Source organism: Rhinolophus hipposideros (assembly GCF_964194185.1).
Source record: "Rhinolophus hipposideros genome assembly, chromosome: 3".
In the NCBI taxonomy this organism is placed as follows: Eukaryota; Metazoa; Chordata; class Mammalia; order Chiroptera; family Rhinolophidae; genus Rhinolophus; species Rhinolophus hipposideros.
In genome coordinates this window covers 92,762,355-92,778,063 of record NC_138049.1, presented here as the reverse complement: position 1 = coordinate 92,778,063, position 15,709 = coordinate 92,762,355, and the positions used below count along the sequence as shown (strand labels likewise).

At 41.5% G+C, this 15,709-nt stretch overlaps 1 protein-coding gene across 1 annotated transcript in view; it reads right to left on the bottom strand.

The window, feature by feature from the left end:
• Window positions 1-15,709, bottom strand: part of TNFRSF21 (TNF receptor superfamily member 21) — a 67,426-nt gene that overhangs the window by 46,970 nt on the left and 4,747 nt on the right. The window contains exon 2 of the mRNA XM_081038405.1: window positions 523-1,174. Coding sequence (XP_080894531.1) covers window positions 523-1,174 — 652 coding nt within the window. The remainder of the gene's footprint in view (window positions 1-522; window positions 1,175-15,709) is intronic.

Genomic DNA, 15,709 nt, shown 5'->3' with positions numbered 1-15,709 from the left:
GTCCTGAAGCTTCTAACTTTCTTTCTCCTTCTTTGCCCGACCTTGGGTCCAATATTCATTCATCCCTCCCTTCCAGACATCATGGTATTTGCTCTCCTTCTTCCTCCTTCTGACCTTCTGGCTTTCTACACAGGATCAACTCCACATCGCACAACTTTTAATCTGGAAGGGACCTTAAACATCTAAATCATTCATTTATTGGACAGGTTTAAAACCAAGGCCAGAAGAAGTTCAGTGACTTATGTAAGGCCACACACTGTCCTTGTTTCACTCTGTTCTTATTTTCTAGCTTGATGTAACCTAGTTTTTAGATATCTGATGCCCCTAACTGAAAAACTTCTGAGTCTAAATATTTCTAAAACGTCCAAAGAAGCCAGATTCAATTCGCTACGAAATACAGGCCCTTTCATAAAGGGGTGACTTAAACAAAATGGAGAAAACATCCTTGGTACAAACTCACTGTTGGTATCTTCACTGGGCTCAAAGCCTTCCTCAAATAAATAACTCACGAGCTTAAGTTACCTTTGGGAACATAAGTTGAGGAAGGGACTTCATGAGATTCCATGTGCTCGGGGCGTGAAAAGATGGTTGTGCCAGAGGAAGATGGGGTTGTGCTGGAGAAGGACGGGAGTGGGCCACAGACGTTGTCCGCTTCCTTGGTCCCTGGCTTGATGACCACCAGGTTCTGACTCAGACAGTCTGTGTATGCTTTGCATTTCATCACACTAGAAGGCACATCAGAGAAGGTCCCCCGAGCACACTGCTTACACCGCACGTCCTCGTTCTCCGACCCTTTCTTCCGCACACCCCAACCCACAGGACACACCGTGTGGGGGACACAGGTACCATTAGACTGGAACATGCCACGTGGGCAAGTGCATTCTCGGTCAGTCAAGGCAGCACAAGGTAATTTCTCAACCATTAGTCGTGGGCATGGCTGACTACAGTCATGGCATTTCTCTATGCCATTCTCATGCCTGGTAAAAGTCCCCACCGGACACCTGCTGCAGACACGCAGGCTTGTGTTGGTACAGTGCTCAGACACATAGGTTCCTGCCGGACACTTGTCACAGGTTAGCACCTGGCCGGTGGCACGGTCAACGTGGTGATATTTGCCGATGATATTTGGGGCCTTCTGTTCTGGCTGAGCAGAGGTGGTGCTAAGGAATCCAAGCTGAAAGAAATAAAAGGGAATGGGGAAGGAACAAAAACAAAGACGTTATGTAAGAACAGCAGAGAAGAAAAGATGGAACACTCTACCACCACCATCATCCTTCCTAGTAGAGATCTGACCAGTACTGTATCTTCCTAAGACTAGGCTGCAAAAGAATAGAAAGAGAGAAACAAAGACTCCGATTCCCTCCCAGGGCCTGACCTACTAGCAGTGAAGCTTTGGTTTCCTTGCCTGACCTTTGCCTCAGCTTCTTTTTCTTCCATCTGTAAAAGCTGACAATACCTCTCAATTGATTATACAAATCAACTGAAAATATCAATACGGATGCACTCTATAGCTCATATTAAAAATGCTATCTAGAAGTCAAACATCGGATTGCAAGAAGAAACTAACTTGCTGAATAGCTGTCTTTCTTTCCATGACCCAAATGTTAAGTTACCACTTCTTGATACCAGGACAAAGCAACTGAGAAGTAGGATGGCATATATTCAAGCAGCTGCTTCCATAGCACCAGACTACCCGGTTGGTGTTAACTGATAAACATGGCATGGTTTTTTCAAATGTTTCATCTTTGCAAAGCTATAAAGAGGGTGCCCCAAAAATGTATACACATTGTTAAGAAAGGAAAAAAACTATTACAATTGTAATACCCAATATATACCGAAAGCAAAAGATGAATACAAGTTGTGTATATACATTTTTTGGCACCCCCCCCACCCCCCGGTTTTTTTCTGTTTGTTTTGGGTTTTTTGCAAAACAGAGGTAGGTCCTTGGCAATCTTAATGTGCTTTAAACAACAGAGTTGATGCTTTCAGATGCACAGCCTATTTGTTCAGCCTTTGAGGCCCATGGTGAATACAGCATGGACCTACAGCCACCTAGGCGCCCAAGCACAAAGCTGGTCTCAGCAAGGACTCAACAAACGTTTAAATGTAATTTATAGAACAGAAACTTCATCCAGCTAGACAGAATTTTATACTAGCTTCCAGAAGGAAAACTTGGAGAAAGGGAAATTATATTTGTGGTACTAAATCCTGAGGTCTTTCTCAGCATGGAGGCGGGGAGGAGGTAAGAATGAATATTAAAAGAGAGCTTTTCTGCATTAATGAAGATGGAGAGGTTCCAACAAGGAAGTTTTCACTGTATTCTACAAAATGGAAAAAGGTTATGTGCCAAGAAAATAATGGCTGCCTCAACTACCAGCTACCAAATAGGGTAAATTCCTTCGAAATTTGCCACTGTACCAGTAACTGAAAATAAAGAGAATTTTTTCAAAGTGATCAGAGTTCCTGTCTCCTTAGTACCCTGAAATTTAACCCAAGATTCAAATTTAACTATTTGAACCAAAAGTATCACTCTTGAAGTCCTTTACCCAGTCCCAGAGCTGCCTCCAGTTAAATGACAATACTTCAAACAAATTTTCAGTTTATGAGAATATTCATCTTTTCTTTAATCTGAGATTTTTTAAAACAGGATAGTGGTTGATTTTCCTGGTAAGAACCTTAACTTCTTCATCTTAGACTCAGAAGAAAATGAATCTGCTTGATAATAACAAATTCTGTAATAACTTCTCTTTTCACTTGGGGCTCCTTGTCTTTGCAAAATAAGCCCCAGCCATCGTCTTCTAGGCACAGCAGATGTACAGAAATCACATTAAAAATAAACATTCCGTATTGCTTGGTGGTAAAAAAAAAAGAAAAAAATGTATCAGCAGATGCATAAGTTTGAGGAAAGACAACTCATTACCATCTTGGGGAGCCCCAGTGCCATTTGGCAAGTACACGAAGACAAATCTTGTCCCAATCTCCCCGACGCTAAGGACCCAACCCAAGAGGTTGCAAAAGAGTCTCTGCTCTGTACTTCTCCAAGTTCGGGTGTGTCTAGTTTCTAAAAGCAAAAGCAGTCTTGGATAGCTGCAGTGTTCTGGAAGTTTGAAAGATGTATAAATAACCCAAATGGCAGGTTATTACACTTGTGCAAACTAACTGAAAGCCGAAAACAGAATGGACAATCTGGCCAGAGAGCGGTGGTCAGGGAAGAACATCACTGATGTGCTGTGGGATTTGAGTTTGGTCCCCCACCTGTGCAGGGAGGCTGGGCAGTCAGCCAGATACACACTCAGGAGGTGGCTCTGCAGAACGAGTGCACGGTGTGAGTCTGGGTGCAGGTTGGGGATCAGCTTCCTACAGTTTCAGGTATTTCCCCAGGGTACACACTTCTAAATCTAAATCAGGGATGCTACTACGGAAGTTCTGCATTTGTCCCCTCCGATTACTAAATTAGCAGAAGTCCCCCTAGCAGGACACAAAACCCACCTCCAAACCTCATCGAAGCCACACATTTCCCTACTCGTTAAGTGGATTTTTCAGTTCTTTGTTCATTTAGAATAACTGATCAAGTTTCTAATTAAAGCAAGGCTCAGGGGCTCTTTAAACTGCACTATACTAGGTAACCCATTTAAGACAATGTGCCTCTAAAACTGGACCATTAAATTACCTCATGCTACATGAGGCAATTCCAGCTCCTAGAAACAGAGCTAACACACAACGGTGCCTCAGCAGTCTCACCTAGGCTGACCACTAGACATAAGATTTGTGCAAAAACTAGACAGTATAAAAGCATTGAATATTTATTGAAGACCTACTATGTGTGTAAAAGGCACTGTACCATGGGCTGATGACAGAACCTTGCAAGCTCTATTCCAACCCTTACAGAGTATACCTTTTAAAGCAGGGCAGACAGAAACAACTAATTACATCAGTAATTACTTAATTAGAATTGAGGTGACTGCTGAGAAAGAGAAACAGAGTCCTGTGAGAGGGGGTTTTGGCAGCACTTCCTAGCTCAGGAATGTTAGAGCTGTGTCTTGGGGTACTTCTGAATGATGGAGGAGAACTTAACTTAACTCTGGGCAGGGGAATGGAGGGGGATTAGGCAGAAGGAGCCCCAGAACAAAAGTCTGAAGCTGAAATTATATTAGTCAGCTCAGGAATTAAAAAGCATATGTAGCTCTACACCTCGAGGTGCAGCACAGGCCATAGTTAAAGGTGGAGAAGCAATTTGATCCTAACCCAAAACACGATGAAAAGTCACTTTGTTTATATTGGAGGTTGGGGATAGAGGCCTATAATCACGTTTGTGAATAAAAAAAGTTGTCTGGGTGAGAGTGGAAGGTGAAAGTGGTGTGGGGGAGAGCAGATGAGAAAACCCACTTAAACGACAAAAGCCAAGGTAGAACTGGGGGTGACCTGGACTAGAGTGGAGGCCATAGAAAGAGGAGAAAGCAACAGATATGAGGTCAGATCAGCTGGATTTGGGGAATGATTACTATGGAAGGAAAAGTACGAAGAAGTCAATGGTTTTCAAACCAGACTCAAGGGACCACAAGACAAAACAAAGTTTTCAGGACTGTCCCAAGGGCTGGGAGGGTGTACCTGAGGTTCACGGGCAGGGACAGGAGGTAGGGATCCAAGCTCGCCATCTCTGCTTCAAACAGAGCAGCTGATTCACCAATTGACTAAGGGGGCTTCCACATAAGAATTCATTAGGAGGAAGGTTTACTCCTAAAATAAAGTTTGAAAATCACTGTGCTAGTGGGACCTGTCTAAGAGTTCCTTCAATTCTAAAGTTAAAGGCTAAACCCATCTGAGCTACAAAGCTGGAGGAACTGTTCCCTGGGCTCTTCGTCTTCAATGAAACCCTGCTAAGACGAAGAGGTGGCAATGTCCCTGTCCTTTAACAGAAATACAGGTGGCACCTGAGACATGTTATTTTCTTAAGGCCAATTAGTCAATTGAAGACTCGTGATCTAAAACGAGAGCTTTTTCCACTAGCCTGGTGGTAACCCTCTGGTTTCTAAGAAAATTAGAACAATGGGAAAATTATTCCCAAAGATGACTCCGGGGGTGAAGCAATAGGTAGTAGGGAGGAGGGGACCACGTTCAAAAACAGTATTTAATAATGTTCCCTATAAAATGTAAACACAAATTTAGCTGATACTTAGAAGCCACTGTTAGGGAAAACACCTGAATCAGGACACAGTCATCGAAAAATGCAAGAGAACAGGAGCCACAACACCCAAGGCTGACTTCTACCTGATTAAGAGCCTTAATTCTCTCATTTGTAAAGGCAGAAAAATTAAATCAGAGGTTCCCCAAAGCCTCAGGCCTCAAGCACAGCATCAAAATTACCTGGGAAGCTTTTGAAAAAATTCACATCTTCAGTCCCATCGCCTGAGATCATGTGGGTCTGCAGTGGGGCCAGGAATTTGTTCTGTTTTGTTGTTTTTAAGCTTTCCAAGCAATTCTGATGCCCAACCAACTTTTGGACCCACTGAACCAAGGCCTGACCCCTTTGGCTTGAATCTTTTCTGATTCTGAGAAACACTTTGGAGACAGCCCAGTTCCACTATCAGAGCCCCTCCCGCCTCCCACCTCTTTGCCAACCTGGCACTTTTTGTTTGAATATGGTTCTTTTTTCATTATTATTTTTAATAACAAAAATAAACATTCTTGTAATAATTCCAACAATTACAAAATAGAATAAAATGTTTTAGGTGTCTGTTCAAATCCACCCATCCTCAGAGAAACTCATCTTTCCAGACCTTTTTCTGAGCACATAACACATACATACATACTTTAAGTTGACTGTTTCAGTTGCTTTGGGTTTGATTTCGTTTTCCATATCTAAAGCGGACCGGCCATACGTACTGTCCTGTGATTTTATTTTGTTCTTCTTCTAATACTGCACCACTGAACTCTTTTCATGTCAAAACATAGAGACTACTTCATTCTTTATAACGGTCAAGTTCTTTTCAACAGTTGGATATCCCTTAATTTAGATACTTCCTTCTGAGGACATGGAGATTGCCTGCTTGTTCATATTTCAGTGTATGCATGCATTTTTCTATATTCCAGCTTCCCCTCCTACCCTTCCAACTCCCAGCCCCAGTTTCTCTTTTCTTTCTTTCTCATCCCAAATGACAGGTACAATCATGCTGTTCTCAGTCTTTTGAGACAGCTTTCTTCAAGGACAAAAGAAGTCTCCATAAAACCCATAACTTGGAACCTGTCACTCCTCTTCTTCCCTACTAATATGACACAGTATTAATATGACATAGTGTGAACATTAATACTATATATATTTTTTCTGCCTGGGGGAGGAACGGACCTAAAGAAGAAAAATTAATACCTGGGCAAAGATTTAGAAAACACAAGATGTGTTCTTGTCCAGCCTCTGCCTTAAGATCAGTTGGACCTGGTTTTACTGCAGTTGTCAAGTTCCACCTTCTCCATGAACCATTTACAACATTTCCTAGACACCCAGATTCCAAGCAGATGAGCAAACTGTTCCTCACATTTCCTGTTTCTGTTCGTCATTTTGGTACCTAATTACATATTGTCTTATAATGTTTGTTGATGTCCTCATAAGTGTATGTATTTATCTTCACATAATGATTATAAGCAGTTCAAGGCTAGGGACAACCAAGCAGATTGCACTTCCTCCCTTGCTCAACCACCTCAAAATGAAGATCATCAAAATAAATAAAGCATCCTCTGAGCCACGGGTCAGCACACTAAATCCTGCATGCCACTTGTTCTTGTAAATAAGTTTTATTGGAACCCAGCCATGCATTTAGGTATTACCTATGGCTGCTTTCATGCGACAATGGCAGGGCTGGATAGTTGCAAAAGAGACCATATGGCCCACAAACTTAAAATATTTACTATACAAAAGAACAAGACAAACAAATGAGAAACAACAACTCATAGACACAGACAATAGTTTAGTGGTTACCAGAGGGTAAGGGGGTGGGGGGTGGGGGGTGGGAGATGAGGGTAAGGGGGATCAAATATATGGTGATGGAAGGAGAACTGACTCTGGGTGGTGAACACACAACGGGATTTATAGATGATGTAATACAGAATTGTACACCTGAAATCTATGTAATTTTACTAACAAATGTCACCCCAATAAATTTTTTAAAATTCAGTTACAAAAAAAAATATATATATATATTTACTATCTGACCCTTTTAGGAAACAAAAGTCTGCCAATACGTGCACTGATCAGTCAAAAGAAATATCAAAAAATGCAGGGATCAAGAGCTCACTCCCAGGAACCCGCAAGCCTCTTCTGGAGTCCATCAGTGGGTATTAAGTTCTTGGCTTTCTTTCCTGACACCCACTCTCACTCACACACCAAATCTGATAACTGTCATCCCTGCTTAAAACTCTCAACGGCTTTCCACATGACTTAGAATGAAATGCAAAAATCTTTCACACAGACAGGACATCCTCTAAATGCCACCCCTGGCCTGCCGTCCCCTTTCTTCCTCGCTTACATTGGGTTTCACTGTCTCCCCTCATTCCTTTTTGTTTTCCTATATCACTACCATAATTTTATAGTCACACTAAATTTATCCATTTAGTGTGTCTTCCTCTGTGGACCACAAGCTCCATGAGAGGAAGGATAGAGTCTATTTTTACATACTGAGGCTACCCAAGCACTCAAGGACAGTACCCAATTCAAGATATACCTGACAAGTGTTTGTCGACTACATGAGTGAATGGATTTGCAGACCGTAAATAATTAGAAGCAGCAAAATAAAGTGTGGTGGGAGATGAGACTGTTGGAGATGGGCACAGATATAAAAGCAACTTCTGCGAGTAAACCAGAAGTCCTCCACCACGTAGCCACCCTAACTCAGAGACATAGCAGTCTGGCCTCCTTTGGTATAAGGGCAAATCATTCGTTTCACCTGCAAAGACCCTGATGATATCACTCTGTTTTAACAGAACCGTAACGGGCTTATAAGAATTATGCTCACCATGGTGCTTAAGATGACAAGCAAATGTAATGAAGAATTTAAAACATCCCCTCCTCCATTTTATTAAAAAAAAAAAAAAAACACTAACTCAATGTTTAGAATTATAAGCAGTGGAACGAGATTATTCTCCAGAAGTAACCTATGTTCCATCCTAGCTTAAACTTTAGTTATTTGGAAATTTTCATTTATTCAGGACACTTCTTTCACCAACAATAACGGATAAATGAGCGAATAGTGTACCATCCAAACTGTACAGGATGTAAGAACGCTATAAATATTTATTGAGTGATTAAAAGGTAAAACCTAGGACAAAACAAATGTCAAAGGCAGGAAGAGAGATAGCTCTAAAATGGCCAGCTATAAGGGCTTCCGGATCACTGTACTCACTGTGGTGGCTCACATCATACCTGTCCTAGTGTCACTTCTGCTTTAGGGCACAGAGATGGGCCTGACTGAAGATAAGAAGCACCCGGGGTGCTAATACATGTCAGAACATTGATGCCAATTTATCTTTTAACAGTTCTTATACCATGACCCCATCCTTTAAACAAATGAGGAAAAAAAATTTCTTGCAGTTTATAAGTATAACATATTTATGTTATTCTTGTTTCTTATCAAATTCCAATCATTTTTAATAAAGAAATGTTGAAACTCAAGGTAGTGATAAACTTTTGTCTATTCATAACGGATGAGCAGGAAGACTGTTTATGAGTTTAATATAGACAAAAATTTTAATGCTGCATAAAACTAGTATTTTAAGAGGAATCTCAGTTACTATGGATAGTATAAGAAAGACAAGGCAATCAAGTTACTCTTGAGATGGTGACTATAAAACATGCTAACACATGATCAAAAGGCAAAAGCCAGGCAAAGCTAGACACCTCCAGAATTTCTGACCATTTTATTTTGAGCATCACATTAAATTAGTAACAGCAAGGCACTGACTACGGGGAATTCTCTAAGTTTAGAGGGAGAAAAAGAATGTATGAAGAGGAAAGTTCTAAAGGTAAAACATCCACAAAGCCCAAACAGAACTGTCCCCAGTTATGTTATATAAATTTGGTTGACTCTTGCAATTCCTACTATCCTCTCTGATTTAAAAAAAAAGAAAGAGAGAGAGAGAGAGAGAGAGAGAGAGAGAGAGAGAGAGAGAGACAGAGAGAGAGACAGAGAGAGAGACAGAGAGAGAGAGACAGAGACAGAGAGAGAGAGAGAGAAAGAGAGAGAGAGAGAGAAAGAAGAGAGAGAGAGAGAGAGAGAGAGAGAGAGAGAGAGAGAGAGAGAGAGAAAGAAAGAGAAAGAAAGAAAGAAAGAAAAGTCCTCTGTTGCCAGGGCAAAAGGAGGACTGTTATTAAAGCTGCAAATATAGAGAATGCCAAAGCGAGAATGTGCTGACTATAGGACTGAAGCTTAGGAGACACCGGGAAAAGGGGAAAAAAGGGCAAGACTTAATTAACACACATGCTGTCTTTCCTGGAACCTGCAATGCAGAAAAAAGAGTGTGTACACTCAGCATTCAGTCTTTGGACCACTGAAGTTCATCTCCTTCCGTCCACAGCAACTGCCATTTCTATAGGCGAAGACCCTCACCTACATGGAGAACCCATTTTATTAATTGACAGTGGTAAAGGTTTGGGGAAATATTCTTCTACGCTCACTAAGAATTTATAGAATCCTTATATTAAACCAAGGCAAAACTAACAACACAGCCAGTGCAACAGCTCCAACATGAAAGCATAAACAAAGTATTTTAGCCTGGAGTATGCTGAGCAGACACAGTTCTACCAGGTCCTAGCTGGGGGAGCTGGGCAAGGGACTCAGCCCTGTGTCTCTGTTTCCTCATTAGTATAATGGAGATAATAGTAATACCTACTCTCCTAAGAGGGTTTCAGAATTAATTTTTAATACAGATAAAGCGGATAGGACATGTGTGACACAAGTTAAGTGCTCCATAAATGTTAGTTATTTTAATTATCCTACTTATCATTTTACTATATTTTAGCTTCATTCCTTCGGGAATCTTTTAAAATTCCCCCAATTAAAATGCCAATTTCCACTTCCTGAGAAATGTGTCAAAGACTCCAGATTTTAAAAAGCCGTAATCCGAAAACATACCCTTACTAGACTTGGAGCGTATTACAAAACAAAAAATTCAGACCGTACAACAATGGGGTAAAAGACAAACAAGGGAGCGTTTCAAAACTGATTTAAAATATAAACTTAGTGCATAGCAAATGAGAACATACAAGAGAGGAGAGCGAATTTACTATGAAGAAGTATACTTTAGACAAACGGGGCAGAATTTAAGTAAGCACTTTCCAGAGTGAGTTTCCCTGATCTAGTCCCACAAGATGTTAATGATTCTAGGGTCTACAACATGGGTGAACAAACTCTGGCCAGCTGCCTGCTTTTTTACGGCCCACAGCTAAGAATGGTTTTTACATTTTAAATAGTTGGGTGCGGGGGGGGCATCAAAAGAAGGGCAATATTTTTGTGACACACGAAAATTATTTGAAATTCAAATTTCAGTGTCCCTAAATCAAGTTTTATTGGCACAAAGCCACAGCCGTTCTTTTAGGTATGGCTTGGGGCTGCTTTCAAGGTACTAGAAAGACTGAGTTGAGCAGTTTCCACAGAGACCATATGGCCCACAAAGCCAAAAATACTTACTATGTAGCTCTTTACAGATAAAGTTTACCAATGCCTGGTCTAAAAGTTTAGGAAATGCTCCTGATTACAGCCCTCTCTTGGAGAGGCACAATTAATATTATCCTCTTGATGGCTCCAAGAAGATCTGCCAGAAGGCTGCAGAAAATGGTGACCTCCTTGGACCCAGCACTCCCCAAACTTATTTAACCACACAATCCTTTACTCACTGCAAAGTGTATCAACGTCCTGCAGAACACACTGATGTAGTTCTCACCACCAACATGACACTCAAGTCCAGAAAAGTCAACAAACCCAACATTAAAAAGATCAAATATAAAATTCAAAGTGATCACAATAGTTTATTTAGCCCATCTGTACAGAGATCGATTTCTGACTATTAACAACAAAATTAGCACCAACAACAAAGATCTTCTCAGACACAAAAAGAAAATGGATTTAAGAACGCTAATCTACATTTTTGTGTTATTAAATATAATAATATTAAAAGTAGAATGTAAAAGTCTGTGCCATGCACAGCTAATAAAAGCTTATAACCGCAAATGTAAAGCATCAATGCAAATGAGGTTAACAACAAATTCCCCTCAACTGTCGAGACAGAGGGCGACGTGAGAAATTGCAAAGGTAAAATGATGACATCCCTAGCAAATACTGGAATGCGAATTTGCACAAGCAAGGATACTTACGTATCTACAGCAAAGCAGCATAAATAAATTAAAATGATGAGTTCCAATGCTGGCAGGCTTGTGGGAAAGAAGGCACATTTACTGGTTGCTGGTGGCACTCTAAAGGAACTGTCTTTCTACAGACAATCTAGAAATATGCAGCAAGAGCCATAAAAACAGTTCATTCATTTCCTGTGACCTCAAATCTTTGGGGAAGGCACCTCAAATACACCTTACTTTTGGGAACAATCCAAAAGGAAAAAGAGCAGTTGGTTTGTACAAAGACAACTTCATTAGTGCTGCTTGCCTGCAGTGGGGGGAAAGCAATCCAAGCGTCCAACAACAGTAGGATGGCTCAACACACAGCCAACTGGAGGAAAGGAGGGTATTAAAAATGGCAGGCCTGAAGGCTTGAGCTGACATGAACCATGTGTACCTCAAACTTACTCATACACATCCAAACTTTGGGTTCCCCAATCCCACCCACTGCTCCCCCAGCATTCCCCTTCAAAGTAATCAGACAACCATAGATTCAACTCAGGAACCAGGGCGTCAGTTTTGATGTCTGATTTCCTTCCACCCCACCTGTCCCCTCATATCTCACCATTACTAAACTTTCCAGAATCTTTCAGATCTATCTGGTAATCACCCCACATCCATCATCTCTCCCCTGCCTACAGCAAAAGATCCCAGCAGGCCTCCTGCTTCTACACTTCCCTCTCTAATCCATTCTTCACAGAGCTGCCAGAGTGATCTTCAAAAAAAAAATCTAAGTGAAGCTGTATTTATAACCCTTCTTCCCACTGTACTCTGAGTGACGTCCTGACACTTTCACACCTTTAAAGGTCTTGTATGACCTGGCCTCTGACGACCTCTTCAACCTCAATCCACACATCCTTTGCCCCTGTTCACTGAGCACCAACAACCACGGCCTTCTTTTTCTATTCTGTGAACATGAAGGCTCTTTCTTACCTCTGGGCCATTTACATGCTGTTCCTTCTTACTGGCACACTTTTCCCTCCACTCTTTAAGAAAGCTTGTCCTTCTTACCTATCCCTCCTTCTGTCTTCCCTGATAAAGTATGACCTTCAAGAAGGAGGAACCATGAATAGCCTTTTACTGTCATATACTCAATGTCTAGCAATGCCTGACATTTAAGACATGCACCATAAATATGTATTCAATATAAATGAAATATATCTCTGTAAGGTAACAGAAATAGCCACATAAAGAGAAGAAGAATACAACCAAGTGTGCACACATTAGTTTTAACTACATATAAATATTTGTACACTGTCAAAGAAATGAAGTGAATTGGGAAGACACATGCCCACTAGGTTCTTCTAGTCTGCCAACTAGCTTACCTCTAAACTGTTCTCTGTTAATCACTCAAATACCCTTCAATTGTAGCTCACAGTAGTGAGTTATAGCTCAAGCTCCAACTGCCCTCTAACTTGTCTAGAGTGAACAGTTAGTTTAGGGCAAGATCCTTCTGGAATTCATTCAACAATCATTTATTGCTTAACTACTATGTGTCATGGCATTGAGCCAAAAACACAAAGATGAATAGCACATTGTCGTCTTTGAGAAGTTGAAATGGAATAACACCATTAGCCCTGAGCATTCCAAATGAGGAAAGAAGCACACCCGAACCTTGAATGATTTGGTATTTTTCCTGGACCAGATTTTTAACATAAGATTTAAACTCAAGAGGAGAGAGAAGCCCTGGACTTCTAGAAGTAAAGGAGCAAGGAGTGAATAATAACCAATTAAGTTATTCTGAGAACCTGTCACCATTTGCTTTTGAATCTTTTTCCCCCTTCCCAACCGTCCCACTTCTGCCTCTTTTAATCCTGATTAAGCTGACCTGGCCATACTAAGGATGAAATCAGATAATGGCATTGTCTCAGAGTTCCTTTGGGAGATCAGAATTCCAACCTCTTGCCCTGAACCAGTGATTAAATTTCCTCTCACCCTTTGCCTTTCTATAGTATCTACAATCTATGAAGAGATATGTTTAAAAGCTTGCTTAGGAGAGCTCTACAAGGGAGTGTGATGAACCTCACACAGCCATGAAGTTAAACCAGTTTCTAAGAGACCTGAAATGAAAGTTAACAAAGGAAATACTAACAACAGATGATGCCAACCCATGCACTAATCCTATACAAATAATCAGATTGGCAGCAAAGAAAACCCTAAAAGGTCCTCAATTTCTCAGGATAAGTGAGGTGAAACTACATTGCTAAGCAGAACCCATGTCACACTGTTACTCACTAAGCAAATATTTTTCAAAATGACCCAAGGAGCAGGAAAGCAAAGTATCCATTCCCTATTTATAACATTTCAATTTGCAAGAGTATCTTTCCGTCTTAACCATGGCACCATTGCCCGTCAGAGTCACACCATAGGAAAATGCTTGCCAATGACTCCACGCCCTCTCCCTTTCAACACACACACACACACACACACACACACACACACACACACACACACAGGTTGCTCTTAATTTATAATCAGCTGTTTTGGCTAAACTTCCAAGTGCCATAATGGAGCAGAAGTGCTCATCGGATGGAAAGAGAATGTTCAACTCTCGGGTAAAGTCATTCCCTTAACAGGAAACAAAATTCCGGTAAGTTAAGGTTATGCGTCCCCTATCCACAATGTGGCAAAAAGAGCAGTGTGCCTGAAGCCACAGTGGCCTAGATTTGCATCCTCTCTCTAGCAGTTGCCAGTTGCTTGACATTAACCTCTCTTGAGCCTCAGTCTTTAATCCACAAAATGGGGCTAAGGCTACGACCTCTTGGACGTGTAAGATTTACTGAGATCATTTGTAGAAGGTATGCAACACAATTATCAATGATAAGTGCTCAGTAAACAGGAGCTCCTGATATCAATATCAAAGATTAATATTAACAGCCACTAATATCCCTCCCCTGTGAGTTCTCAGTGCTAAAGCCCTCTTGAAAGCATGGCTGCTCTCATTTGATTCCAGGACTCATGGACTCACTCCTCGCCTCTCTCCTAAATCCGTTAAACTCATGTTCCTCCTCCCAAAACAGATTTGCAAATGGTTCCAAGCGACTGAGCCACCAAGCAGTTCTGGCGGCAGAAATTATATGAAGATCAGATAATGAGCCTTGCAATGACTTAGCTTACTAAGTCCCCACGCCTGCTTTTGTTTAGAACATGCTTACACATAATTTTCAAATATTCTAAAGAGAAGATGGGGCTGTAGCTCAGTGCCTTAACAAGCCACCCTGTCTGGGGTCCTTCTGAGCGCAACTTTCCCACCACTGCCAACATCTATCATCTCCAAGGCCAGGATGCTGACATGTTAAAAAAAAAAAAATCCAGATAGCCAAAATCCAGGGAAGTGAACCGTTCCTAGTGACCTTTAGCACCCCGCAAGAAGAGTGAGATCACTACTGCTTTGAATCAACAGCTTAATAAAAGTGAGCCCCACCTCTGTACAGCCCCAAGTCCAGCACACACTCACAGACATCTGCCAGGTTCCTCCCGGGTTATAACCTCTGCCCAGCTCCTCTCCTCTTGGACTCAGGCTGGAAATGGGAGGTGGTAGGAAAACCAGGTGGCAGGATTCAAGCCAACTTAGGATTCCTGTTTATTTTTGATATTTGACAAATACAAACACTGGGGAAAGGCTGGTATTTATTCATGATCTCGCCCCTATTCCTAAAGAATCAAAGCTCAGCAGTTGCTACTCCTACAGCAACGACGCCCAGTGTCCTGCTAATGCTAAATAGAGATTCAATTTTGGGCACCAAGATGACTCCTAGTGTGGCTGCAGTTTTCATTTTGTCAAACAGACATACCTGTGCCTGGTGGTCCAGACTGAGTCTGCTCCAAATGGTCATCGAACACATCAGATAACCTGGGTTCTTCTTGCCACAGAAGAGAAGCACCTGTGTTTGCCAGGAAGTTGCCAGTGATCTGGCACCACCAGAATTTGTCAGGCATTGCAGTTTTCATGGTGAAAACTCACTTAATTCATACTGGCCCCCCAAAAAGTCTGATGATGCATCCGACCGTTTCCCGTTACCAGAAAAGTAATTTAATAACGGTTACTTAAGCCCATTCTAGTTCACATGCTTTATAAAGGGCCAGCTGAGTACAAAACCAATTTGCGACTTGCCTATGGAGTCTCCAAAGAGGCTTAACCTCTCATCTTCAGGAACTGAGCCAAGTGTGAAGTTCAAGTGTGAGGTCTCTGCCTTCTAATCCACAGTGCAGAAAGTACACAGACCACCTGCTAGAGCCAGTCTAGGAGGTCACACCTACTTGCCCCTATACAATAAGGACATACTTGTAGAAAGGAGCCTTCTGCAAACTGTCCTGGAAAATATGGCATTAACT